Below are 27,689 nucleotides of genomic sequence, written 5' to 3' on the forward strand. Positions count from 1 at the left end.
GCGGTCTCGAATCGGCGGACACGTGTGTTACGTGCGGCGGACTCTGCGTTATGTGCGCATTTTCGGCGCGGCACCCCGTACAGTGGGAGTGTCGCGGCGGACAACGCGATCGTACCGAAAGGGTTAAGATAGATAGCTTGTATATACTTTTAACGCGGAACAACAGTCGAATAGTTGTTCGCGGCGCGGCCAGTTTCGGGTCGCGTGCCATTTCGCGGGTCTGATTGAAGTCGTTAAACGGCGGAACGTTCGCGGCCCGCCGAGCAGCAGACGTTTCTACAAATTAAACCGGTGCGCCGTGCCACGATGCGTGCACGGCGACGGGAATGTTCGTATACTCTGTTTAGTATTTACGCAGGGGGAACTAATGTCTGCGAACTGCTGCGAGGAGATCGTTAAGAACCTGCTGGTTGTTCATTTTTTTTCTTTTTCTTTTTTCCTTTTTTCTTTGCCGGAGAGCTCGGGACACTCGATCGTTCCCCGCGATGTCGCGGATGAACAGCAATTTACTTAACTGTATCCTTTCATCTTCGTCTAACGAGACGTCTAATAAGAAACCACTTTATACAGTAGTAAAGTCGCCTTTTATCGTCCAGTCCTCGGCACCGATGGATTTTTATAGTTTCACGCAGCGCGAGTCACGGAATTAGATGCCGCGACCACCGTAGCGTGATTTCACGCCGCCATTTTGGCGGATACGGCGGTGCGAATAATTATTGACTCGAAGTAACTTTCAATACGCTTTCAGCGATATTTAAAAGAAATCTTAACGATATATCATTATTTGTATATTTGTATTTTCTATTGTTTCTAATATACAGTGTGTCACAAGATTATGGTACTTGCGGGAAATTAGAGATTACTGAGGCTATTCGGAGCAATTTTTTCCTTTACAAAAATTTTCTACGAGGCATCGTGTCCCAAATTCGAATTAGGGTGTCCCAAAATTATGGTATTTCCAGGAAATTAGAGATCACTGAGGCCATTCCGAGGAACTTTTTCCTTTACAAAAATTTTCGCCGAGGCTTCGTTTACGAGTTATTAACGAAAAACACTGACCAATGAGAGGCGAGCTTGGCTGGCGAGAGGCGAGCGCACGGAGCCCAGCTCCGTTCATTGGCTCGGTTGCTTAGCGCCAGGCGAGCTCGCCCCTCATTGGTCACTGTTTTTCGTGAATAACTCGTAAACGGAGCCTCGTAGAACATTTTCGCTAAGGAAAAAGTTACTTCAAATTACCTCAGGAATCCCTCATTTTCCGGAAATATCTACTAACTAATATATATAATAATAATAATAATAACTATATATATAAATATAACTATAATAATAATAACTATATATATATAACATATAAATACTAATAATTATTATTATTATTAATTTATATTATAATTTCGGCGTAAACATTCGCGACCCGCGCAAGATGCCCCATGTAAATTAGCATTCTTTCAGCGGCGAGAGGGCAGCGCGATCATCGGCGAGCCCGTCGGGTTAACAAGCCAATAATATTACCGTTCGCTTGTCCCCAGGTACCTGTGCATGCCTGAGAACCACGACCCGCAATTTCTGCTGGAGTACAGAGGACCGGTGACCATGAAGGGCAAGTCGGAGCCGATGAACGTATGGTTCCTGTCCAGGGATTTTGAGCTGGCCGCGTAAATCTGCTGCGACGGATTCTTCAGACTCTAACGCCGGCTCTCGGCGAGCGTTCGGATTTTTATGGTCCCGGTACACACCGTAACGAAAAAATTGTACGCGCGACACAGCCGATTGTACCGCGCGCGGCGAACGTATTTCCAACGAGAACGGGACGCGTCACACGAACCATTCGAGAACCCCGATTTTGTAAATCCTACTTTCGCCGTGAACATGATCGATGCGTCGACTGGATCGGGAAACTTGAATGAAAGACGAAAGATGTGAAAGATCGCGGATGTCTCGCGAAATCAAAGCGGAAAGAGCGGGTCGGCCGGTAAATTACCGCTCCATGTTCGAAACCGAGATAACGAACGGTTTTTATCGGTAGCATAACCGAACGCGCGACTATTACTTCGGAATATAGTTCGCGAACATCTGCAAGCGCTCGTTATAACGGGGAACCAATTTACAGATTGCATCCGCGATGAGTTTACGTCCGATTCGCCGACGCCGCTTTTAAGGTCGCATCTTTCGCTTCATCATCCGTCCTGATACGATTACCAGCCAAATCTCTCCCCGCGGCCATTCGCGAATGCTTTGTAGCGTTTAATGATCGTCCGACGACTTGCAACAGTTCGTTCGTACACGCGCGCACCGCTTACGCGGAAAATTGGTCGACGAGAGTAGCGTGCTCGATCCGGAACAATCGTGCGAGGAGTCTCCGATCTGGACGCGGTTCTTGCGCGGCGATCCGTGCTCGCAATATTGTAGCAAACAACGGAAATGTTATCTCTTTCGAACAGGAGAGGGTAGTTTACTTGTTGATGGGAATTCGTCGTTTGCGAAGAATAAAGCGTCAATCGGAAGGTTCGGTTTAATCATTAGACTGCTGGTTTTTCGTTTGCAGTTTTCGTGACACCGTCTTAATGAATGCGTGAAAATTCGCAGTCGGAAATTAATTTTAATCATTAGACTGCTGATTCTCGGTTGCAATTTTCGTGATACTGTCTTAATTCCGACAGAATTTCGTATCTTTAAGTTTCGAGATTCTGTGAGCCGCAAATGCGTGAAAATTCGCAGTCAAAAATTAATTTTAATCATTAGACTGCTGGTTCTCGTTTGCAATTTTCGTGACACTGTCTTAATTCCAACAATAATTTCGTATCTCTTAGCTTCGAGGCTTTGTGAGCTGCAAATGCGTGAAAATTCGCAGTCGAAAATTAATTTTAATAATTAAACTGCTGGTTTTCGTTTGCAGTTTTCGTGACACTGTCTTAATTCCAACAAAATTTCGTATTGCCTAGTTTCGAAACTCTGTGAGCCGCAAATGCGTGAAAATTCGAAGTCAGAATTTAATTTTAATCATTAGATTGCTGGCTTTCGCTTGGAGTTTTCGTGACACTATCTTAATTCCAACAATAATTTCGTATCTTTAAGTTTCGAAACTCTGTAAGCCGCAAATGCGTGAAAATTCGCAGTCGGATATTAATTTTAATCATTAGACTGCTGGTTCTCGTTTCCAGTTTTCGCGACACTGTCTTAATTCCAACAACAATTTCGTATCTCTTAGTTTCGAAACTTTATAAGCTGCAAATGCGTGAAAATTCGCAGTCAGAAAATTGATCTTTGAATTCGGGAGAGCGATTGGTTATCACGTTATACCGGAAATTCTGCCTAATTTTTCTTCAGCTCGTAAACAAAAACAGACTTTTTGGGAAAATAAAATACCATTATTCGAGTCTCGCGCCTCGTTTTTATAATCGTTGACTAATCGGCAACTCAATAAAAACGAGACGCAAAGTTATTTAATAATCGCATCTCCTCTTCCGAAACTGTCCGTTTTTGCTTACAAACTAAAGCAGAATCAGTGCAATGTAATTAGGTAAGGGTAAATTAATGCAAAAGACTAAAGGTAAATTAATGCAAATGTAAGGCAGTCCAGTCGACGCGTCAAGTCTCGGCATCGCGAAACGTTCCGGAAACGTTCCGTTTCATTCCACTTCATGGTGTTTGCAAACGATGGTCTACTTCGGTCGGTGCAACGCTCAAATACTTGCGCGCGAACCTAAAGAGCAAATCCGAGGCCCCGTGTGAAGCTTTTCGGACAAGTTGTAGGATGTAAGACGACTGTCCGAGCGGCCTGTTAAGCAGCGAGGCAAAACAAACGATTCAGAATTTCAAGTAGGCAGTACTCGATTGTACTCGTTAGAAGCAACTTGTAAGTTCGCAAATATTAGTTTATCGACTCGTTTTCATTAGAACTGTTTTTCCTCTTTTCATGAGCACCCTCGATCTCACAGGAATCATGGACAATCTTTTACTGAAGTTCTGAATCTTTCTTTTATCGTCCTGAATATTACACTCCTCGATATTAGCTATTTGAATAGTAAATGAATCGTGCACCACTAGACTGTGCACGTTTATGCGAATCTAAATTCTCATTGATGCTTTTAAAGAGTCTAAGATTTGTTATCTGGAGTATCGATTGTCTGATGAATTTTAAATATTTTTATAAGACGCATAAAGATTCGCAGTCTATCTACAGTAATGTCTCTCTAATTGACGCTCAGATTGTCCACAAAAAATGGAGAATTTAGGAAGTGGAGATACGATTGTTTTGAGCCTTGTGACTCGTTTTTTATGGTTATCGATTGTCAACGACTATAAGAACGAGGGCTTGAATAGTCATATCTCCTCTTCCCAAATTGTCCACTTTTGTGCACAAACTGAGCGTCGGTTAGGGAGACATTACTGTATACTGTCTCTAAGCTCGGTTCCTCCTTTTCTAATTTTCAATCTTGCTGTTTTCCTCGAACATGCGCGTTTGCGATGAAAAAGCTTCAATTTGATTGAAAAATACGATCACAGATATTTTTATGTAGGAGCATATTTATGTATTATATTCCGGAAGAACAGCACGGTTAATGAATCGATCGGTCAATTTTACCTGTTTCTCAATATGTACTCTTTCTTTTTTCACTTGTTCCTCTCGATTTTTAATTCCGCTGTTCCCGAATATTTTCCACGTTCCTCTCGTCGAGGAATTCAGTATTCTTTAAATTACTATTCAACGTTCTCCACGGTCGAGAAGGCTGCCATTTATCTACTTTCTTTATGCACCCATAGGGACCCTGACAAGAGACCAGCACGGCTGTAAGAACAAGCGATTACAGTCACTTGGTTCTCGGTACAGCAATGTCTCTCTAATTGACGCTCAGATTGTCCACGAAAATGGAGAATTTGGGAAGAGGAGACACGATTATTCGAGCCTCGTAGCTTGTTTTTGTATAGTTGTTGACGCTTCGTGACTATAAAAACGAACCGCGAGGCTCGAATCGAATCGTATCTCCTCTTCCCAAATTGTCCATTTTTACTGCGCAATCTGAGCGCGAAAATTATGGAGAAATTACGGTAATTAAAGTAAATACTTTGACTAGTTGGCGCACCTCGTCGCTAAATACAGAGAATTCTGCCGAACTTTTCTTTAACCTGTAAACAAAAATGGAGAATTTGGGAAGAGAAGATACGATTATTCGAGCCTTGAAACTCGTTTCTACAGTTGCCGATTGTCAACAATTATAAATTCGAGGTGCAAGGCTCGAATAATCGTATCGCCTCTTCCCAAATTGTCCATTTTTAGTGCGCAATCTAAGCGCGAAGATTATGGAGAAATTACTGTAATTAAAGTAAATACTTTGACCAGTTGGCGCACCTCGTCGCTAAATACAGTGACTTCTCCCGAACTTTCTTTTAACCTGTAAACAAAAATGGAGAATTTGGGAAGAGGAGATACGATTATTCGAGCCTCGTAGCTCGCTTTCTACAGTTGTTGACGCTTCGTAACTATTGGGTTGGCAACTAAGTAAATGCCGATTTCAGTTAGAGATGTCCCTCACTCCCATTTTTCTGATATCCATAAATGTTATATTATAAAATTATTATTATTATTATTATTATTATTATTATGTTATTTCTTATTATCCGTGAATGTTAGCAACTGGACAAATTGAATGCAGCGGTCAAGGAAAAGCGACCAGAATTGGTCAATCGTAAAGGTGTCATTTTCCAGCAGGACAATGCTAGGCCGCACACGTCTTTGTCCACTCGGCAAAAATTGATGGATATTGGTTGGGAATTGATGTTACACCCGCCATATAGCCCTGATCTCGCGCCATCGGATTACCACTTATTTCGATCCCTGGACAACTCCCTTCGTGGTAAAACTTTAAATGACGATGACGCTGTAAAATCTCACTTAACTCAGTTTTTGGCCGAAAAGGATCAGACTTTCTACGAGCGTGGAGTTTTCAAATTGTCGGAGAGATGGCAAAAGGTCGTCGAACAAATTGGAAAATACATTACAGATTAAACTTCGTTCCAAGTAAAAAAAAAATTTTTATTTCATTGAACAAATCGGCAATTACTTAGTTGCCAACCCAATATAAAAACGATCCGCGAGGCTCGAGTCGAATCGTATCTCCTCTCCGCAAATTGTCCATTTCTGTGCGCAATCCGAGCGTCAATTAGAGAGACATTGCCGTACATCTTTCTCTTTCGCTATCATTCCATCTTCGACCCTGCTGTTCTCGCGACCAGTAGACAGTCTCGTTCGTCGGAGAATCGCGCAGGCTTCGTATCGCTGTCCACTATCGTTCCCGATCAAAGAGAATCGATCGTACGAAATCGCGGATCCCGGCAGATATCAGCTTGGCCAAGAAGCGCGATCGATCACGTGCCGCCACGACCAATGAAAAATTTACTTTCTCGACTAGCCCGCAACTGTGTCGGGTCAGCGAAGGGTCCGCGTGGGCCCGGACCCGGCCCGAAACACGTCCGTGCGGCTCTTTTCACCTGTACGTCCAAGCTAGACGAACGACGACGCGGCGTCTCGACGGCGAGTCTTCGGCTCGGCTCGGCTCTGCACGGCGTGTTTACCAATTGTAAATGTAAGAGGCAATCAAATATAAGTGTCACTGATACGGCCGAGTGTCGCCCGGAGGTATGCGAAGTTTCTTTTCCCGTTTTCGCCACACACAGCGCGGCCGGCGAACGGGCCATCGTCGCCGGTCGCGCGAGTGTGAAACACATCCTCTTCGCGAAATAAAAAGGTAGGATGCGACAAAGAAGAGAGGAGGTGGAAGAAGCGGAGGAAGAAGAAGAGGAAAGGAGAGGAACACGCGCGATCGGACAGGGCCCGATGGAATGCTGGACGCTGAAAGGTGTAACGGAACCTGTTCTACTGAACACGTCCCACGCACCGCGCAAGGTCAATACATCGATCCTCGTTCACGACGCGATCGCCGATACGGCACAGATTCCAGCTATCATTTTTCCATCTCTCCTGCCCGGGTAATATACCTGCGCGCACGGCTTCGCAGGCCGCGAGGGCTCTGTGTACCTCGCGCTGATTAGCCTTCTACAAGCCTGTTCTGCTTCGGTTATTATCAGGGAAGAAAACGACTCTCTCGAGCGCGAGCGCGCGACGGCTCCTTTCGGCGTGTGTTTTCTTTTGCTTTCTGGGAACTGGTCGGAAACGCGCGAATAATAGCTGGTCTCTCTGTAGGTACTAGTAAATGGAAAGGCAATCGTTTTGCTCCGTTTGGAAGGCTCCATTCTCGGCTTAATTGTGTCGCGGCTGAATTCGGTCCACCGATCGAACACTCCGATTCTGCACGTTCACTGGCGATCCTAGAAAAAATTCTGTGCACAGTGCTCCAAGCGAACCACGTGGAAACGGAACGTTCCAATTTTTAATCGTCTTTTTATTATTTTTATTATGTTTATTATTTTTATTATTTTTATTATTTTGTTATTTTTATTATTTTTATTATTTTGTTATTTTTATTATTTTTATTATTTTTATTATTCCTTGCAACATCCTTCTCTCGTTATAATAAAATTTAAGTCGCAGGGCGTTAGGATAGAAATTAACTTTATTTGTTTCAGGGATGAACATAGTACTATTAATTTATTAATTTCGTGTTCATTGCCGCCGTTCAATTGTTTGTTTCACGTGATAGTACTTGATAAGTAAATTGCCGATTTTATGCACTTCTGATGAAAATGCCAAAATGAAATGGAAAACAATGGAAACGTTAGAATTTCAGAATATCGACGAATTATTCTCGGCTCACTAAAAAATTGTTATTCCGAAATTCTTGGCACGCGTTTAATAATCATGCTTCAATAATTACGTAGGTGATTGCGTTAACAATTCTCGCACAAAGGAAAAATATTACATTCGTTGCATTAAATATGTTGTTATTATTGTTGCAGTTTTCTTTCGTTTTACGCATATGTTATCGCATAATGAATTATTTCACGAATTTACATCAAGTTTTTTAACATTAATTAAACTTGCTAACGAAGACAATTTTTTCTGTCGCGAAAATATCCGCGGTCTAATTATGAGTTACACGAGAGAATGCTTACGTCGACAAATCATTTTCCTCCCCCGAAGCGTCTCTCCATACAAGAAATATTTTCCTCGCTTCGAATCTTCCAAGCAAGAGAGCCATGGAAACATAATCAACGCGTGTGCAACGCAATCGACGTAAAGGTCAGTGGACTAACAATAACAGCGGAAGTTGCGATAAGATGTGGGCACACCGTTCACAGTCGGTAAATAGAGCAAAAATCATTGCAACGACTGCTTCCAATGCTTCGAACGCGAAACGTAGCCAGCCCTGCTTATGACAACAATCCCAGCGGCAGCCGAGCTAAGTCAGAAATTGCTCGTCGAGTTACCGGCAACATTCATCACCATCCGTTCGCCGTATCTCGGTAGTACAACCTCGAAAATCATTTCCCCTGTTGCGCAGCCTTTCGATCGAGAATTACACGGTCGCCGCGTATGTGTGCACGTGTCCCGCATTAAACCGCGAAACGGACGATATTGCGCGTTAAACGCGCGGGGTGGAAACGAGAAGGAGATGAGGGAGGAGCAGATGAGGGAGAAAAAAACGGAGAGAGAGAGAGAGGAAGAGACAATGAGATAGAGGGAAAAAGAGAGAGAGGAGAGTGAACGAGAGATGGAGAGAGAGGAGAGAGCGAGAAAGAGAGAGAAGGGAGAGCGAGGGAGAGCGAGAGAGACGGAGAGAGAGAGGAGAGAGCGAAAGAGACGGAGAGAGAGAGGAGAGAGGGCGAGAGAGAGAGAAGGGAGAGCGAGAGAGACGGAGAGAGAGAGAGGAGAGAGAGCGAGAGAGACGGAGAGAGAGAGGAGAGAGAGCGAGACAGACGGAGAGAGAGAGGAGAGAGGGCGAGAGAGAGGAGAGAGAGCGAGAGAGAGCGAGGGAGAGCGAAAGAGAGCGAGAGAGAGAGGAGTTAGAGCGAGAGAAACGGAGAGAGAGAGAGAGGAGAGAGAGCGAGAGAGACGGAGGGAGAGAGCGAGAGAGACGGAGAGAGAGAGAGACGAGAGAGCGTTAGAGAGACAGAGAGAGCGCAAGAAGAGCGAGAGAGACGGAGAGAGAGCAAATAGTGTGAGAGAGTCGGAGCGAGAGCAAAGAGAGCAAGGGAGACGTAGCGACAGGGGGAGTAATCAAGAGAAAAAAAGGAACGCGGGAACAAGAATTCCCAAGAGTTTATTACAGTTTCCTAGAGACATGGTTGCTGCGCGTCGTGCCCGACTGTTTATAAAGTTGCTTATTGAATCGCACGCCGCGCCGCGGCGAGCGGTATGCTGAATACAGGTTTCGCGTCGTGGAAAGAAAGGCGAACACTGGCCAACTGGTTTACCGGGTGAGGTATGCGGAAAATAAGGCCAAATAATAAAGAGTAAAAGAAACATCGGAGCGCCCCGGGATTAACCGATCGATGCCGATACACCGTCGGGCACAGCGATTTGCGCGGAGAGGAGACCGTTGGCAGCGCGAGTCTCGGATTTTTTTCAGCAATTTTCCCGAAGCCGGCGAGAACGCGTCGTAAATTCTAGGCGAAACGCGCGCGAAACTGGCGCACCGGGCCGCTTTCAGGGTAAATTAGGGGTGGAAGGAGTAGGCGAGAACCGGCCCGTAACGAGACTCGAATATCGACAGTCGATATTTAGGGGATAGAAACCCGTCGTCGTCGTCGTCGTTGTCGTCGTCGTCGTTGTCGTCGTCGTGGCTGCGGACGACGCTCGCCGGTGTCTTCGCTCTGCCGAGGACGCTTCCTCGTTAAAAAGTGACAGTGCCGCGGTTGATTTCTACTCATTTGAATACAGATATCTAGCCGGTCCGTCCATTTACAGGCACCCGGACCGATTAAATTGGACATTCCTTTCCTTTCAGCCGGCTCTTACTTATCGGGTAAAATAGGCGGCGGACGTCGAATCGACGGGGCCAGTGTCCTCCGAAGACGCGGACCGGTAACAATCGCCCGAGAACCGTTCGGTGAAACGGGCATCTCGGTGATAATGTAACGATCTGACCTATATATTAGGTCTACCGGGAAGTTCTGTCCGTTTTTGAATTGAAATATAACACAATTTTCATTCATTTAATAATATTTATTGTAGAGTATACTTTCCATCGTTACTTATGACTCCTTGCCAGCGTGATGGCAACTTGTAAATGCCATTTTTAAAAAATGATTTATTTTTGGAGGTGAAGAACTCGACTAGTGCTTGCTTGACATCAGCTTCAGTTTTGAATTTTTTTTCCTGTAAAATGTTTTGCAAAGAGAGAAACAAGTGATAATCGGAGGGTGCTAGGTCTGGGGAGTACGGTGGATGCGACAGAATTTCCCAGCCTAGCTCTGCGATTTTCCGACGAGTCGCCAAAGCAGCATGTGGTCCGGCATTATCATCGGTAGCCATGTTTTCACGATCGCGTCTCGCTTAATAATGACACGAGACATCTTTGTTTCAGTTTATTTAGGTGAGTACATGCGTGTAAATGCAATGATAAAGAGAGATAGTCGTATATGTCACAATTCAACATGCGCATATGGATTGAAACTCGAAGTGACACTATCGGACAGAACTTTCCGGTAGACCTAATATTAATCGTCGGCCCGGCCGACGGTGCAAAAGGTACATGCTTAGAGGAACTGTTGCCGCGGCTATTACCATGAAAGTCGTAATACCAGCTTGACTTTCGGATTTTAGCATACGCCTTAGACGGCGCGCGCTGTATTCGATGTGAAACGGGGTACGTTTCAAATGAAAGGTGCAGGAAATTGAGACGTTTAACATTTAAACCTTTCGACGTTTCTGCCGGATATCAAGATTTTAGCAAATACAAGAAGCTATGCCCAACCTTAGAGCGGTGACTGTAGTATTCGTTGTGGATTTATAGTGAATTCTCCCTAATTGCCGCTCAGATTTTACACGAAAATGGACGCAACTCGTCTTTATAGTTACGAATTTTTACGTTTTTATAGTTAAGAACGAGCTGCAAGGTTCGAATAATCGTGTCTCCTCTTCACAAGTTGTCCATTTTTGTGGACAATCTGAGCGTCAATTAGGGAGACATTACTGTATTGTTCGCGAGGTACAGGAGTTGCATGGACGTTTGTCTTTTCTCTTGATAATTCTATCGAGTTTTAAATAATACTGTGAATTCTTCCTCATTTTATTTCAGCTTGCAAATAAAATAGACAAAATAGACAAAATAGACAAAATAGAAAAAATAGATAAAATACAGATTCGGTCTTTTTATACAGATAGGAAGCATATGCTAGAAAGATCACGAATCGTCAATAACTTATTTTCGTGCACAATCTGAGCGGAGATAAGGGAGAATTTACTGTACAAAAAATTCGAAAGAAAATAATTTAATTTCAGCATATAAGTTTGATTGTGTATCTAATAATAAAATAGACAAAATACAGATTCGGTCTTTTTATACAGATCGGAAGCATATGCTAGAAAGATCACGAATCGTCAATAACTTATTTTCGTGCACAATCTGAGCGGAGATAAGGGAGAATTTACTGTACAAAAAATTCGAAAGAAAATAATTTAATTTCAGCATATAAGTTTGATTGTGTATCTAATAATAAAATAGACAAAATACAGATTCGGTCTTTTTATACAGATCGGAAGCACATGCTAGAAAGATCACGAATCGTCAATAACTTATTTTCGTGCACAATCTGAGCGGAGATTAGGGAGAATTTACTGTACAAAAAATTCGAAAGAAATTGATTTAATTTCAGCATAGAAGTTTGATTCTGTGCTTAATAATAAAATATTACAGTTTTTTTTTCTCTTGTTCGTTCGAGAAACTGTAGGACACCGTGTACATTACTGTCGGCGATTGCGTCTCGATTATTCATTAGATGCACGGCTCTTTCCGCGCCTTCTTTCTTCTGCATTTGTGCGCATTCTCGGATCCCACGGTGTGTCATTCCTAAAAATAACCCCGGAATTCCTCGAACAGGTCGCACTTATGCCAGGTTTCTCGAATCTTCCCTCTCGAACATCCGAACCGGCATCGGCAGGGTTGCCAAACAGAAAGATCCCGTGCGGTCGCCAGTCTAAATATAACCTTAACAACTCTTTACGGAGTTTAATACGATATTTCTCGTTCAACTTTTTAATCCTAATTAATGTACTTCGCTGATCTTAACGCGGGGATGCACCGGTATCAGGATATTCGCGCAAAAACTATAGAATCGCGTTAATAAATACGCGTTAATAAATCGCGTTAATTAATTACGATTTGCAATTCTGTAAATAGAAACTCTCGAAGATACATATAAGCGACAAACTTTCTTCAGATTTCTAGGAATTTATAATCAGCGAGCTTAAGCATCTGTCAAGTATTTGAGCGTCCGAAACGGTAAACAGTTTCATGAAAGTGTCACGATAATTAACAAAATTTAGCTACGTAGCTTCAAATTCGAATGTTATCGTGATCTTTCTCGGAATCGCAATTTTTTAACATGGGTACACGGTTTGAAGTGATTCGACTCGAACTTCCTTGGACTAAAATTTAATAATATGATAATTTTAGTTATTCGAATTTATACATTATTATTGTATATAATAATTTTAGTTATTCGAATTTAAATTATTATTATATATAATAATTTTAGTTCGAGTCGAGTTGAAAATTTATATCAATTTATATTATTTGCTATTAAATAATACTTGCTATTAATTTATTAGTTTTATTGCTAACTTAGTTACTTACTTATTATTAAATTTTTAATTCAATCATTTGTTTAATTTCGTCAAATTACCACGACATTGTACTTGAATTGCACCAAATTTTATTTTTCGTAGTATTTTTTTCGAGTATCCTCCGTTCTCATTTTCATTAAAAAAAATCGTTCAGCAGAGCAGATTCTGTCCGCATTACACTTTCATTAAGGAAGAAAAAGATTCCGATCGCGTTGCAACACGACGGAATCCGTAAAATGATCCATGACCCTGCTCCTCTGCTCATAAGTAGAATATCCCCGCCACGCGCAGCCCAGACGCAGATAATCAATCGCGAAAGTAAAATTGCCGAAGTGAGGCTGAAAACCATGTTCCTCGCTTTCGAAACCGACAGTAATTAATTATATCTCCGCGTTATTATCAACCAGAGCATGAAAGAAAGACTTTCGCGGCGTTTAACATTCGACGACAATTAATTTTCGATTTCGACGCCGGCATCGAACGCCGTTTTTTCGATAGAAACAGCGTTTCGGGAGACGCTCGATCTTTTTCGGACGCACCCATCTCTCGGCGAGAATAGAAAATTCTCCCTTGCGAGGCGAGGGAGCTCCAGAAAACACGAGTATCATTTATCAGGCAACCTCTCCCGCGACGAATTTATTAAAGAATTACACGCGCTCTGGCTTCCGCGAGGATAATTACACGGTCGTTTACACGGGGAAACAAAAGACGAGAGCGGTTGTGTAACAAGATGCTGCTTCGAACAATTCCGACGAAAAACTCTCTTGAAGATTCCCGAGAAACGGCGAACTTCTCGTGCCGCGCGATAACTGGTCCGAAACAATGATTCGCAACTGTTGAAAGCTATTGGGTTGGCAACTAAGTAATTGCCGATTTGTTCAATGAAATAAAAAATTTTTTTTACTTGGAACGAAGTTTAATCTGCAATGTATTTTCCATTTTGTTCGACGACCTTTTGCCATCTCTCTGACAACTTGAAAATTCCACGCTCGTAGAAAGTCTGATCCTTTTCGGCCAAAAACTGAGTTAAGTGAGATTTTACAGCGTCATCGTCGTTAAAAGTTTTACCACGAAGGAAATTGTCCAGGGATCGAAATAAGTGGTGATCCGATGGCGCGAGATCAGAGCTATATGGTGGGTGTAACATCAATTCCCAACCAATATCCATCAATTTTTGCCGAGTGGACAAAGACGTGTGCGGCCTAGCATTGTCCTGCTGGAAAATGACACCTTTACGATTGACCAATTCTGGTCGCTTTTCCTTGACCGCTGCATTCAATTTGTCCAGTTGCTAACATTCACAAATAATAAAATATAACATAATAATAATAATAATAATTTTATAATATAACATTTACGGATATCATAAAAATGGGAGTGAGAGACATCTATAACTGAAATCGGCGATTACTTAGTTGTCAACCCAATAATTCCTCGCTAACCTTGACATAACCTTGACATAACCTTGACATAACCTTAACATAATAATAATAATAATAATTTTATAATATAACCCAACCCAAAATAATTCCTCGCTGTATCAAAAGCTGCACGATGATGCAGATGAATTTTATGCAGCAGACAGATATATCGTGTATCTTGAAATTTATATAAATATATTATTATAACCCAATATATTCGATTGAGAAAATGTATGAGTGTATGAGTTCCGAGACGAATAATTCTGATAATTCATTATCTATGTACATTGTGTTATCAATTAACGACTAATCAAATGCTTTGGAACCGTAACATATGCTAATAACATCTAGATGTTGATCAAACTGTATGATTAGAATCGTTCGCACGTTGATTATTAATTTTTCATTCGATTTCGAAATTAATTTACATTGTGATATATTCGAAGAAACTGAATATTTATAGGATGCTTACGATGCGGAAGAGTTAAAAGTGCATCAACTGTAATCAATTTTAACTTTTCAGTTTCAGCTCCATTGATCAAATTGCATACAGTGGGCCACAAAAGTGTTCGTACAGCATTTAAAAAGCAATAATTTTTTTTTTAATTGAAGCAAATGACTTGAATTCTTTTTAGATCATACCAGGGACCAGTTTATTTAGAAGCTTTTTTTCAATTATGCTATTACTTGGAATGAAACGGAAATGTTATGTCAAGATTATGTTATCTGAGGTTATCAAGGTTATCTGAGCCTGTAATGAAAGTTTAAAAAACGCCTTTTGCAGATCTCGGTAACTTAAATTCGAGCTGAAAATTTGCTATGCAATAAAAGCATTGAAAAGGACTTCAAAAACTGCAGATTCCTTGCAGTTTTTGGTAAAAATCGCACGATGAAACTGCGATTTTTGCGGTCTTCAATTTGTCGTAACTCGAAACAACGTGAACCGATTTCGATAAAATTTTCAACATGGATACAAGTTACCGAGATCTACGAAAGACATTTTTCAAACTTTCGTTATAGGCTCAGACAAAAAACTTAAAAAAACGAGAAATTTTTATCTCTTCGTCATTCCAAATAATAGCAAAATAAAAAAAAGAAAACATCATTTCAATCATCGTCTAGTAAACTAGTCCCTCTATCATCTAAAAAAAAAATAATTTGAGTCACTTGGTTCAATTTTAAAATAGTTACAGCGTTCTAAAAGATGTACGAACGCTTTCGTGGCCCGCTGTAGATTGCTTTTAAATTTCCAATGCAACAAAATGAATCTCGTGATGTGCCTAGAAAAACGCCAGGTAACTAAACCTAATTATTATAAATCCACGAATCTCTCGAAAATTCGAAAAAGAATACTACAAAGTATTGCACGGGATCGATCCTTCCACGGTGCAACAATCGCACGCCGTAAGGTGGTCAGGCAAGCTCGAAAACTTCGAGCAGCGTGCGACGGTCGCTTTCCATTCACAGGGCCATTCACACGCGGCGCAGCTTCCACGAAGAGAAGCCGCGCTGGGGCCTCCTCGAGAGGCCGGCCGCGGCCGGAGAGGTCGGTGTTGGTGGAGATTCGGCAGGTGTACAGGTGGAAACAGGTACGTACGCGCGGTGCGTGAGCGAGCGAGCGAACGAGCGAGCTAGCGAGGGAGGGAGCGCACACGGACAGGGTCGCGCACACGAGAAAGCCGGTGAACGGTAAAGAACAGGTATTTAAATGAGAAACCGGATAGTCGATTCTACCTGGCTCGGTAGAGGACGCCACGTCCTCCTCGGCAAGTGCTTACGTGCCAGACGACTTCCAAGAGCCTTGTTCCCCGTTTCTCCCCACCCCTCTACGTCCTTCTCGCTTATTCATCGGCCGCACAGGCTCCCGGAGCCGGTCCTTTCACTCGCTAACGTGTTCACTTGTTCACTCGCACGTCCCACTGGCTGCTTATTTACCTACCCACACCACGGCTCGATCTGTCCCACTCGCTCCTCCGCTCGTCGTCCTCATCGTCAGCATGCGCCGGGCCCTTTCTCCGTCTCCCTCTCTCCTGCCCCTCTCTATCGCGCTACCAGTCACCGAGAACGCTCCGCGGCCTCCCCACTCCTCGGCGAAACGACTCGACGACGCTCCCACTCCCTGTGCCCCCTCGCTAGGGCCCAACTTGGCCCCCCACCCGGCCTACGAAACTGCATGAGTAAGTGTCAGAGCCACTCAGTACAGTTACTGACGGCCCGTACCGTGAACGATCGCCGTCCCCGTCTCCGTCGTCTTCGTTGACATCGTCGTCGAGTTCGTTCTACCATGCGCTGCACTCGATAGACATATGCAGTCAGTAAGTGTCGGAACACTCGTATCTTGCTCTCTGGATCACCTGCGCTCTCCCTTCGCCGTCTCTCGTTCGTCCTCTCTCTCTCTCTCTCTCTCTCTCTCTCTCTCTCCTTCTCTTTCTCTTTTTTTCTCGCTGTCTCTTCTCGGTCCCTTCCGCCGCAATCGTCCCCGGGGACAGATTTTCTGTAACTCGCGCCGTTCGCAGGTGCGCCCCGCGCGAATAAACGGACCTCTTCACCACGGCCGTCCCACGAGTGCTGTAAATGCGACCGATTGATCCTCCGGCCGCGATAACGATCACCGATGCGTCGCGCTGTCGTCGCCCGATCCTCCGATTCGCCTGACCAAAGCCGCGCCTGATCGAGTCGGCTGCCTTTCTCCTCTCGAGCGGAGACTACTGGCATCGAGGTATCGCCGGTCGCGGTCGTTCCCAAAAATTTTGTCCACGGTTTCGAAAGTGACGAGTTCTTGTTGCAAAGCGTGCCCTGAATGAACGATCCATCTGGAGACGGTCTGGAGATCGCTTCGCCTTCGGCGCCTTTTCAGCTTTCAAAGGGAACGGTCCCGAGCGTTCCTAGATTCGCTGGCGACCACTCATTAACGCGGAGGTTTCATTCATAAATTGTAGAGCTCTGTTAGGTGTCTTCGAAGAGAGAACGAGTGAGACGCGGACAGAGAGAAAGAGAGAGAAAGAGAGAAAGATAGAGAAAAAGAACGAGGGAGAGAGACACAGGGACACCGTGACAGAGTGACGGAGACGCATAAAGAGAGAAAGAGAGAAAGAGAGAGAGAGAGGGCGGGCGACAGTGGGGGAAGGTTCGTAAAGAGAGCAACCGAATAGCTGGTTCGATCGGTGGTCAGGTGTAGTTCCATGAAGAAGTGACAGTGGTTTCGGATGTGTATATGGACGAGACCGCCACGATGACCGTTCCACCGACACTGCCGGCGAAGGCCCAGGCCCGGGATGCGAGTCAGGTTGCCCGACAGACTGTGTCAATCCGGACTGTTTCGAGTCCCCCCACGGCCACTCTGAGCACCGGGGCCGGAGCAACGGTATTCGTCGGACTGGCCGCTGCTCCTGGCGTTGATTCCGCGGCAGCCTGCAGGAGAAGAATCCCGGAAGTGCAATCCGCGAACGGCTACGGTAAGCAGAGCAGCGTGAAGTCGGCGGCGCAGTGCCAGCAACAGGCTGCTATACCCCAGCAACAGCAACAGCAACAACAGCAGGCGGCTCACGTGGTTAAGATCAAGATCAATCCGGACGGCGAGAAGAACGGCCGGGTGATCTCGACGGTCAGGCTGACGCTGGACGAGAAGATCGGCCAGGAAGCCGGCGAGAAAGAGAACGGTAACGCGTGCGAACGTTCGAGCAAGCGTGACGGTGGTGTGGTCGTGAGTGCGACGAATCTGGTGAACGAGCAGCGTTGTGGAAGTGCCGGTGCCGGTGACGGCTGTGTGAGGATCAGTGTCGGCTGCAACGCGTTCGAGCGCAACAACAACAACCCCAACAGCAACAACAACAACAACAACAACAACACGAATAACAACGTGAACAGCAACGAGAACAACAACCACGACAAACACGATCGCAACAACTCGGAGAAGGACATGGTGCACCGCGACACCTCGGACCCCTTGAATTCCGGCAGCAACCGGTCGAACGCCTGCTTCTACTACAACTATCAGAGCCCGTTGACCGGGATGGTGATGTCGTCGGGCCAGTGTTCGCCGAGCGACACGTTGGACAGCGGCACCTGCAGCGACCTGGACGGCACGCCGCCGCCGTTGCCGAAGAAAAAGAACGCGAGCAGCACCGTTCTACTGTCCTCGGACCAGCACAAACGGACCGGCAGCTTGACCAGCAGCGGCGCGGACGTGGACAGCGACGACAACGAGAGCAACATCAGCTGCGACTCGTTGAACGCCGGTGACCTGAGCGACGGGATCGTCGGTCGCAACGCGAACGGCACAATCGAGCCGGATCGTCGATCGTTGGACTATCAGGAGCACCTGGGGAACGGTATAGAGGATCGTGCCAAGGACACCGTTCTCAGCCTGAACCGGCTGGACCTGGCGGACGGGGCCGAGCACGTGGACCCGGCGAACAAGGACGCCGGGTCTGTCGCCGGGTCGTCACCGGAAGCCGAGTCGAATTCCTGCTCGTCCAGCGGGTCTCGCAGCGTCTCGCCGTCACCGTCCGCGGCGTCCACTTTGTCGAAGGCGTCGTCGACGCCGCGGATCAGGAGCCCGGACCCCGGCTGCGAACCGAACGGGAAACCGTTGTCCTCGCCGGTGGTGAAGGAGTGCACGTACGAGGAGAGGAAGCAGGAGCAGGAGAGGCGGATCGTTCAGGAATCCGTGAACACCGGCGACGCCGACACCGCTGTGAATCCGGTGACCGGCAAGAAGTACGTGTACGAGTACGACAGGTTCTACAAGTTTCACGTGAACGAGCTCAAGGGGAACAATAAGGACGCGAGCAGGGGAATGGTGTTGGGGGATAAGGACACCGACGAATGTTTTGCCGGGTACAAGATCCTCGATAAGGAAGCCATACGCAGTGCCAAGGGAACTGTGCGCGGTGTCAAAAACAGGGTGCGCGCCGGCATCGCGACGTTTCTGCAGAAACCATCCTCGCAGGTCGGTGCCTCGCCACACACAGCATTTTTACACCTCATCTCTAACGTCGCGCTTTTCTACCGACGTATATTCTATATACCGTATTCCGCTCGCAGCCGACGACGACGAGGAATTCCTGTTGCGTGCCAATTAACGGCCGATCCTGCCCGCCTCGGAATTCTAAACAGCTCGGCGCGAACACCGCGCCGCGCGGGCAAGCGAATGAAAACTTTAAATTAGCCGATGTTTATCGGCCGCGAGCGAGAGACCGTGCTCGCGGAAGGCTATCCGCGCGTAGAACCGCGAGCCTGCCCGAGGGGGTAAAAATAGACGGGCCACCCGGGAAACAGGTTCAAAGAACTGCGAGAAAACGCGCGCGGCTCGGAACTTTTCTTGTTAAGGGCGTTCTCGATTCTCGAATTCAGTCCTTTTTTTTCTCCTTCTTCTTCTTGTTTCGCGACGAATCCCATCGAATTTGAAGCCGATCGATATTTCGGCTGAACTTATCGAAATTAAAATTTTCGCGTTACAGTAATGTCTCCCCAATTGACGCTCGGATTGCGCAGAAAAGTGGACAATTTGGGGAGAGAAGACACGATTGTTCGAGCCTCGTTTTTATAGTTGTTGGCATTCGGTAATAATAAGAATGTGGCGCAGGGCTCGAATAATCGTATCTGCTATTCCCAAACTGTCCATGTTTCTGTGTAATCAGAGCGAAAATTAGAGAGAATTCACTTGCATCGGTGAATCTTGGAGATTTTTATCAAAATTAAAGTTTTCGCAATTCCTGAATTTTCGATGATTTCTAGTTCCACCTTCAATGCTAATTCGAATAAAAAATACAGTTATGTCTCCCCAATTGACGCTCGGATTGCGCAGAAAAGTGGACAATTTGGGGAGAGGAGACACGATTGTTCGAGCCTCGTTTTTATAGTTGTTGGCATTCGGTAATAATAAGAATGTGGCGCAAGGCTCGAATAATCGTATCTGCTATTCCCAAATTGTCCATTTTTGTGTGTGATCAAAGCGAAAATTAGAGAGAATTCACTTGTATCGGCGAACCTGGGAGATTTTTATCCAAATTAAAGTTTTCGCGTTACAGTAATGTCTCCCTTACTGACGCTCGGATTGTACACTAGAATGGATCCTTTGGGAAGAGGAGATACGAATATTCGAGCCTTGCGGCTCGTTTTTAGTAGTTGTCGACAATCGGTAAATATATAAGAACGAGCCTCGAGGCTCGAATAATCGTGAGAGTACAGCAATTGTCGTCAGAATGCGATAAAAGTCTCCAAAAATGCTTTGATCGCGATATTTTGGAAACTTGAACGCGTATCTTCGAGCCTGGGAGTCGGAGGTCACTGCGAGGCCATGTCCAATGTCTTTGAATGCATTTTAATTGCTGATGGAATTGCATTAAAAAATATACTCTTGCTGTCAGTGACGAACGTAATCTTCATTTTTTATGTATACAGTAAAGTCTCCCTAATTGACGCTCACATTGTTAACAAAAATGAACAATTTGGGAAGAAGAAATGCGATTATCCGAGTCTTGCGGTTCGTTTTTATAGTTACGAATTGTCAACAACTGCAAAAAGCGAGCTACGAGGCTCGAATAATCGTATCACCTCTTCCCAAATTGTCCATTTTTGTGGTCAATCTGGGCGTCAATTAGAGAGACATTACTGTATTCCGATCTTACGTTATTTTTGTCAGGTTTTGCGTGTTTCAATGATTTTTATTCAGACAGCCTTCCGTAAGTTCAACAATTTTAAACGAAACGTAAGCAATTCCGACGATCGATTTTGCTTCTTCTACGAGCCAAACGCTCGAGAAGAACGCAACGGCTAGCGCAACTGCTACCTGCTCTACCTGTCGCAAGAAATTCGTAAGGGCAGAATTGGTTGACAATTAAACGTGCCTGAGACATTTTTCGCTCGATTCGCTCGACCGTCGATAAGATATCGCGGCAACAATGAGCTATTTATAACGAAACTAGTCGCTCGAGGGAAGCGATCTCCTCTCGCGATAATTCGCTCGATAGCTTCATCAGTGTTGCCTGCAGCGGGGAATAAAAAATCCCAGATGTTCGTTAAATATGCATGAGCAATTAGAGGCGAGGGATTCATGAAAACGCGCGGACTGGTTTGTTAGAGAGAAAAAATCTGCGTATCGCAGCCTCGCGAGGGTATGTGCCCTGCGGAAGCCCTGAGAAAGTTCTGCGCTCGTTTTGCGCCGGCTCGTCCTACGCGTCGCCGTAAATAAACGGCGAGCATGATGCAACGATCATTGTTATCTAATGCCGCTTCCTATTTCTCGGCCGGCTTACTTATATCCTATTCGTGCAGGTATTCTCGCGTGGCTTTTTTTCTTCTAATTGGTGACGCTCGGGGAGCGTGCGCCGCGCTTCCTCGTTGCCGCAACAGTGTAACGCACTTTTAAGAATACGCTGGAACATCCATTACTGAGTCCGAGGAGGAGGAAGCCGGAGAGCGGCCGGTGTTCGATTGAATGAACCTACCTGGTTACGTTGCCGGCGAGCGAGCGCACTTTTAATTCCCTGTAATTATTTTGTTTACCTTGGCAGCGCGACTTCCGGAACTCGGAATACCTCGGGATAACGAGGCATCGTCGTCGCGTACTTCGTTAAGAACTTCGATTTTTTTCGACGCTCATTAACGCGATTTTAATACTATTCCGTTTCTCTTGCCGACCCCGAGTTCCTAGAAGCTATCTCGAATGTTAAAGGTCGCGAGCCACGGCGATTCTTCCCTGATCGTGTCGGCGCAAAGGAGGGCTTGATTGGGTTTGCAGTTTAATGGAAGAGAACGGCGCCGCAGCGGCGGTTGCATCGAAAGAAAGCTAATGGAGATATTTAACATTCTCCGCTCGTATAACATTGTCAATGGATCCGCGAGGATTCCATCAGCGAGGAGCGCATAATTTCCGCTCGCCATCATTTAACGGAGGGCTCGCTGCAACGTTTCCATTAATTCGGTCGCGTCCACGCGAATGCTTTAAATAACTGCATTATCGGAACTTTCTTTCTGTTATGGTAATCCCGTTTACAACGATACGGTGTTTCGATAAACGCAGCGAATCTCCGTGAAATGTCGAAACATACGTCGCATTCTAAATAAAGCTGTACGTGTACAGTGATGTCTCTCTGACTGACGCTCAGATTGCGCATTAAAAATGGACAATTTGGGAAGAGGAGATACGATTCGACTCGAGCTTTGCGGTTCGTTTTTATAGTGCTTGACAATTCGTAATTATGAGAACAAACCGCAGGGCTTGAATAATCGTATTTCCTCTTCCCGAATTGTCCATTTCTGTGGATACAGTAATGTCTCCCTTACTGACGCTCACATTATGCAGAAAAATGGATGATTTGGAAAGAAGACATACGATTATTCGAGCCTTGCAGCTCATTTGTATAGCTGCTGAGAATTCGTGAGTATAAAAATGAATCGCAAGGATCGAATAATTGTATCTCCTCTACCTAAATTGTCCATTTTTGTGGACAACGTAAGCGTCAGTAAGGGAGACATTACTGTAATTTGAGCGTCAGTTAGAGAAACATTACTAGTACAATAATGGACAATTTTGGAAGACGAGATACGATTACGCGAGCTTCGCAGCTCGTTTTTATAGTTCTTGAGAATTCATAACTATGAAAATGATCAATCCTGTTCTCCTCTTCCTAAATTGTCCATTTTTCGTGCGCAATCTGAACGCGAAAATTATGGAGAAATTACTGTAATTAAAGTAAATACTTTGGCCAGTTAGCGCACCTCGTCGCTAAATACAGTGACTTCTCCCGAACTTTCCTTTAACCTGTAAACAAAAATGGAGAATTTGGGAAGAGGAGATACGATTATTCGAGCCTTGAAACTCGTTTCTATAGTTGCCGATTGTCGCCTATTATAAATTCAAGGTGCAAGGCTCGAATAATCGTGTCTCTTCTTCCCAAATTGTCCATTTTTCGTGCGCAATCTGAGCGCGAAAATTATGGAGAAATTACTGTAATTATAGCAAATACTTTGACCAGTTGGCGCACCTCGTCGCTAAATACAGTGAATTCTCCCGAACTTTCCTTTAACCTGTAAACAAAAATGGAGAATTTGGGTAGAACAAATACGATTACTCGAGCCTTGAAACTCATTTTTATAGTTGCCGATTGTCAACAATTATAAATTCGAGCCGCAATGCTCGAACAATCCTGTCTCCTCCCGAACTGTCCATTTTCGTGCGCAATCAGACCGCGAATTACTAAGACCGTGCTCGTCGATCTCGTAAAACGCATCGTTCGCGCGACACTTTAGAAAGCGCGCGGAGCGACTATAATGCATCGCAAGAAAGTGTTCCACGGTGAAATGTCGCGCGATCCATAATCAATCCGGGATAACATTCCCAGCCGCAGCAACGGCGGAACTTTTCCAGCATTTCCCGTTCCGCTGCTTCGAAACGCAGCTGACCAAGATAGACCGCGCGACCGGGGCCAGGGTGGTGAAAGGCAATCCCAAAGGTCAGACGGGTACGGTGTCGAAAAATCGGCTTATGGTCGGTCTAGATTCTGGCCGCGGAAGAGCGAGACCGCCGCGTTCGCGTCGCCAGCTGTTAACTGCGAGCCATCGTCGCGTCGCGTCGCGTCGCTATTCACAAAGGTCGTGCAATAATAAGGTGCTAAGCGACGAGACAAAGAGCTGCGTAGAGCTCTTTAGCCTAGCCTAGAGCCTCGGCGCGCGCGGGGGGGTTTAGGTCTCGCGCGAATCCTCGATTTGTTATGCTAATCAGCCTGCGACACTGAGACCGGCTGACCAGCGCCGCGAACAGGGTCGTATCGAACGGCTGTGTTCGCAGGCACGCTCTCGTACCTGGGTGCACTTGACTCTGTCGGCTCTTGAAAAGCGTTAGATGTACAGTTAGATCACCTCTTGTCCGCCGCGGCGTGCAGGTGGCTGATCGGTTCGGATCGGCGACGTCGGCCGGCGTCGATCGATGACGTCGGGAGCCGTCCTCGGCCCTGATGCACCGTTTCCGGCGTTGCCGCGCCGGAGCGTGCCGCGCGGACGCGCCGCATCGGCGAATCGTATCGTCGATGCAGAACGAATCGACATAACGGTAGATCCGATAAAGCGATATTACGGCAACGAGCGGAGAGCGTGCTCTCTCTCGGTGTCCCTAGCGGGAAACCGGTCTTCCGAGGGATCTCCTCGCCTCTTCCGCGTCTGCTCTTCCGAATTCCTCCGCGCCCTCTTCATTCATGCGCCCTGTCCTCTCTGTGACCGAACGTCCCTTTTGGCCCAAAAACTGGTGCTCCCAGTTTTCCGCAATTTAATCGCGGAGAGCTTGTTAGGAGGGCCGAGGATCTCCGCGAAGACCGAGGCGACGCCGCGTGAAATTAGAGACCCGGCGAGAGAAACGCGTGCACGAGAGATCGATGAGAGATCGCGATTCTTTTATCCGCGTCCCCCGGAGATTTCGGAGCAGCGTCGACACGATCGACGCGCTCCAGCCGAGACGGCTCGCCGCGGCCACGGGCGAGCGGAGTTTCGAGAGCTCGGGCCAGAAGAGAAATCTGTGATTACGCTCCTTTTTTGTCGGCCCGGTAAAAAGCGAGTCAACTTGTCGTGGTCCACTTGCAACGAAACTCATTTAGACCGGGCCGAGCCGTAATAAGTGGTTCATTTGGGTACGACCGGTACCGACGGGGACGCCTTTCTACCATTTTCTGGTCGTAGGTGTACCTCCGGACGGGCCGTGATTAATAGTCTTCGCCCTCTGATTCGAGGCCCGCGATGCTCGTTCTTGCGCGCGGATCGAGCTTTAATTAAAAAAAATGTTCGCACTGGTCCGCGGAAACTGGGGACGTTGCTCAGGGCTCCAAAGATAATTAACCCTTTGCACTCGACGGAATTTTAACTTGAAAGACAAAATAGTTTTTCTGACCTATAGTATTTCCATTTTATATAACCTGGTGTCTTTTGTACGTTTGAAATTGAATTTTGCGATTACACTTTGCACAGTATTTTTAAATATAAACAGATTCGATAATGTTGACGTTATTTTGAAACGAGATGTAGCAAATTTTTAATGGCGCCTTAGAGTCGCCACTCGAGTGCAAAGGGTTAAGGAATTCGAGCATCGGGTAGTAGCGAACTCTGACAAGCTGTGGATATTTTCACGGGAATGTAAATAGTCAGCGGAATCGGGTAGAAATTACAGTTATTTCGTTATATATAAAATTCGTATTATCAGGATTGAAGTGTTAGAGAAACTCAAAAAGGAGATCACTTGAACGGATGTTGCGCAAAGGTTGCTTAGAAGTATGGTAACACGTTTTTAACACGAGTGCCGCGTCGCTTCTATATAGGAGACACTAATTTTTAACTAAATTTTGAAATTGCTGTTTACTTCTATCATATATATATATATAATAGAAATACAAGATTCCGGTCAGTTTCAGAATGACACGAGCAATATCCCATTTAGAAATCGCCGAACAAAGTCAAACGGATGCCCGGCGAGTCCGCTGCGCGTCTTAGAACGCGGCGTTTCGAAATCGTATAGCCGGCAGATTAAAATCGTTTCCATTCGCAGAGGCGAATGGTATGTTGTCCGATCGGTCGGTGTCACTCATTGTCAGACGCACCGCAATATTTTCAACCTGCACGCTTGTGCCGCAACACAGAAGGCCGCGCGGATTGTACAATATTCGCCGGTGAAGCGCGGCGTAATGGCTGCTTACGCAACATGTTTCTTAAACCTTCCTCTCGCGGCAGGTACGTTTACGGGGAGCCGTTTACTTAGCGACAATTTTCCTCGGTTTCTTAACGCGTTTCATTAAAGGGTAAAAACGGGAACGACGGGCGTTACGGTCAATGTTCTGACACAACGAGCACGCACCGAGGAGAAGGCATCTCTCCCCCCTTTTCTCTCTCTCTCTCTCTCTGTCTCGCTCTCGCTCTCTCTCTCTCTCTCTCTGTCTCGCTCTCGCTCTCTCTCTCTCTCTGTCTCGCTCTCGCTCTCGCTCTCTCTCTGTCTCGCTCTCGCTCTCTCTCTCTCTCTCTCTCTCTCTCTCTGTCTCGCTCTCGCTCTCGCTCTCTCTCTCTCTCTTTCGCGATGCTGTGATTAGAGTAACACCGTTCGTTCGGGAAGGTAATCTGCCGGTGTTGCGACGCAACAGTACCGTTTTTGTCCGCGTGGAAAAATGGGAACGAAAAGTGCCATTCGTTCCTTCTCGCCAAGCAAAACCTCGCGCGCTCGCGTCCGAAACGCTAGAACATAGTAATTCGTCGAGTACGGTGCGCTCGTTCTGTGATAGAATCGACGTAGTCGACTTAAATCAATTGAATTAATTTAAATCAATTTTTATAGCAGTCGTATTTTATTTCGCATTTTATGTTTATTTTAGTTGATTCATTTTGGTATTTAGATTCATATTTTATTTTTTACATGCTTAATATATTGTTACCTTTTGTTTGCATATTGTATTCGGTCGAGCCATTTCGCTTCGAATCTTGTTTTTCATCTCTGCGTCTTGGAATGATAATAAGAACAATTAACACTTTGCGTTCCAGTGGTGACCCGGAGGCACCACTAAAAAATGTTTATATCACATTCCAAAATAATTCTTACAGAATATTTAGATTTGAAATATTGTTAAAAGGATAAACTGTTGTATAAGTCACAAGACTGAATTTCACGCGCATAAAATGCGCTCTGTCCTATAAAATAGAGACAGCGTAGGTCGGAAAAATTATTTTAGATTTACAGTTAAAACGGCTTCGAGTGCAAAGAGTTAACAGAAGATCGCACAAATAATTCGGATAATTTAAAAGGATAAACTGTTGTATAAGTCACAAGACTCAATTTCACGCGCATAAAATGCGCTCTGTCGTATAAAACAGAGACAGCGTAGGTCAGAAAAATCATTTTAGATTTCCAGTTAAAACGGCTTCGAGTGCAAAGGGTTAACAGAAGATCGTGCAAATAATTTGCCACGTCTCGAAAAGCGCGAAACACGGAGCACACGCCGCAGTCCAAAAAACATTCGCGATTAATTCGAACTCGGCGAAAGTCAGCGAGACAAAGAGGTTCCATCGGAACACCCAAATGACCGTATTACCGCACGAAACGCACGTTCGAAAGGTTCGCAGTCACTCGACGAACGCGTGCACGAAACGTATCGTGCAACAATTAAAGTTTACACGCGCGAAAAAATGCCGAGCGCCGCGCAAAACGTAATATAACATTACGTTTCCATTTCGTTGTATTTTTCGCCAGTTCTTTCGCAAGCTGTTCGTAACGGTCCGGCGTTGTTAATGATAATTTGATTTGGTTCCGGGATCGGGGGGAATGTTCGCAGCTCCGTTTAATTGCCGCGCGCAATATTCTCATGCGGCAGCGAATAAAAGCAGAACACAGGGGTTTAGCAGCTGGTGTTAATCTTCCGCTGGATCGAAGCAGCCGAGAAGAGGGATCTCCACCTTCGGCCGTCTCGCACGGTCCTTAAACGATGAGAAAAGCCCGCGGATAGGAAGTCGGCGGATTTCTTCCGCGTGCTTAACAATACGAGGCACCAACACTT

The 27,689-nt window shown here is 45.5% G+C and overlaps 2 protein-coding genes across 4 annotated transcripts in view; both read left to right on the forward strand.

Annotated features, from left to right (window-relative positions):
• Gycbeta100B (guanylate cyclase soluble subunit beta-1-like) overlaps positions 1-6,636 on the forward strand; it is a 66,077-nt gene extending 59,441 nt beyond the window's left edge. Inside the window, exon 14 of the mRNA XM_033467824.2 lies at positions 1,530-6,636. Coding sequence (XP_033323715.1) covers positions 1,530-1,659 — 130 coding nt within the window. The 3' untranslated portion in view covers positions 1,660-6,636. The remainder of the gene's footprint in view (positions 1-1,529) is intronic.
• A 9,707-nt stretch (positions 6,637-16,343) lies between these two features.
• The window catches only part of LOC117219019 (uncharacterized), a 72,892-nt gene continuing 61,546 nt past the window's right edge, over positions 16,344-27,689 (forward strand). Inside the window, exons 1-2 of one of the 3 annotated variants that reach the window (XM_033467850.2) lie at positions 16,344-16,481; positions 17,339-19,117. In XM_033467850.2, coding sequence (XP_033323741.2) covers positions 17,381-19,117 — 1,737 coding nt within the window. In that variant the 5' untranslated portion in view covers positions 16,344-16,481; positions 17,339-17,380. The other 2 variants (XM_033467849.2, XM_033467848.2) reach the window with 2 other exon arrangements.

The sequence above is a fragment of the Megalopta genalis genome, chromosome 4 (genome assembly GCF_051020955.1).
Source record: "Megalopta genalis isolate 19385.01 chromosome 4, iyMegGena1_principal, whole genome shotgun sequence".
Taxonomy (NCBI): Eukaryota; Metazoa; Arthropoda; class Insecta; order Hymenoptera; family Halictidae; genus Megalopta; species Megalopta genalis.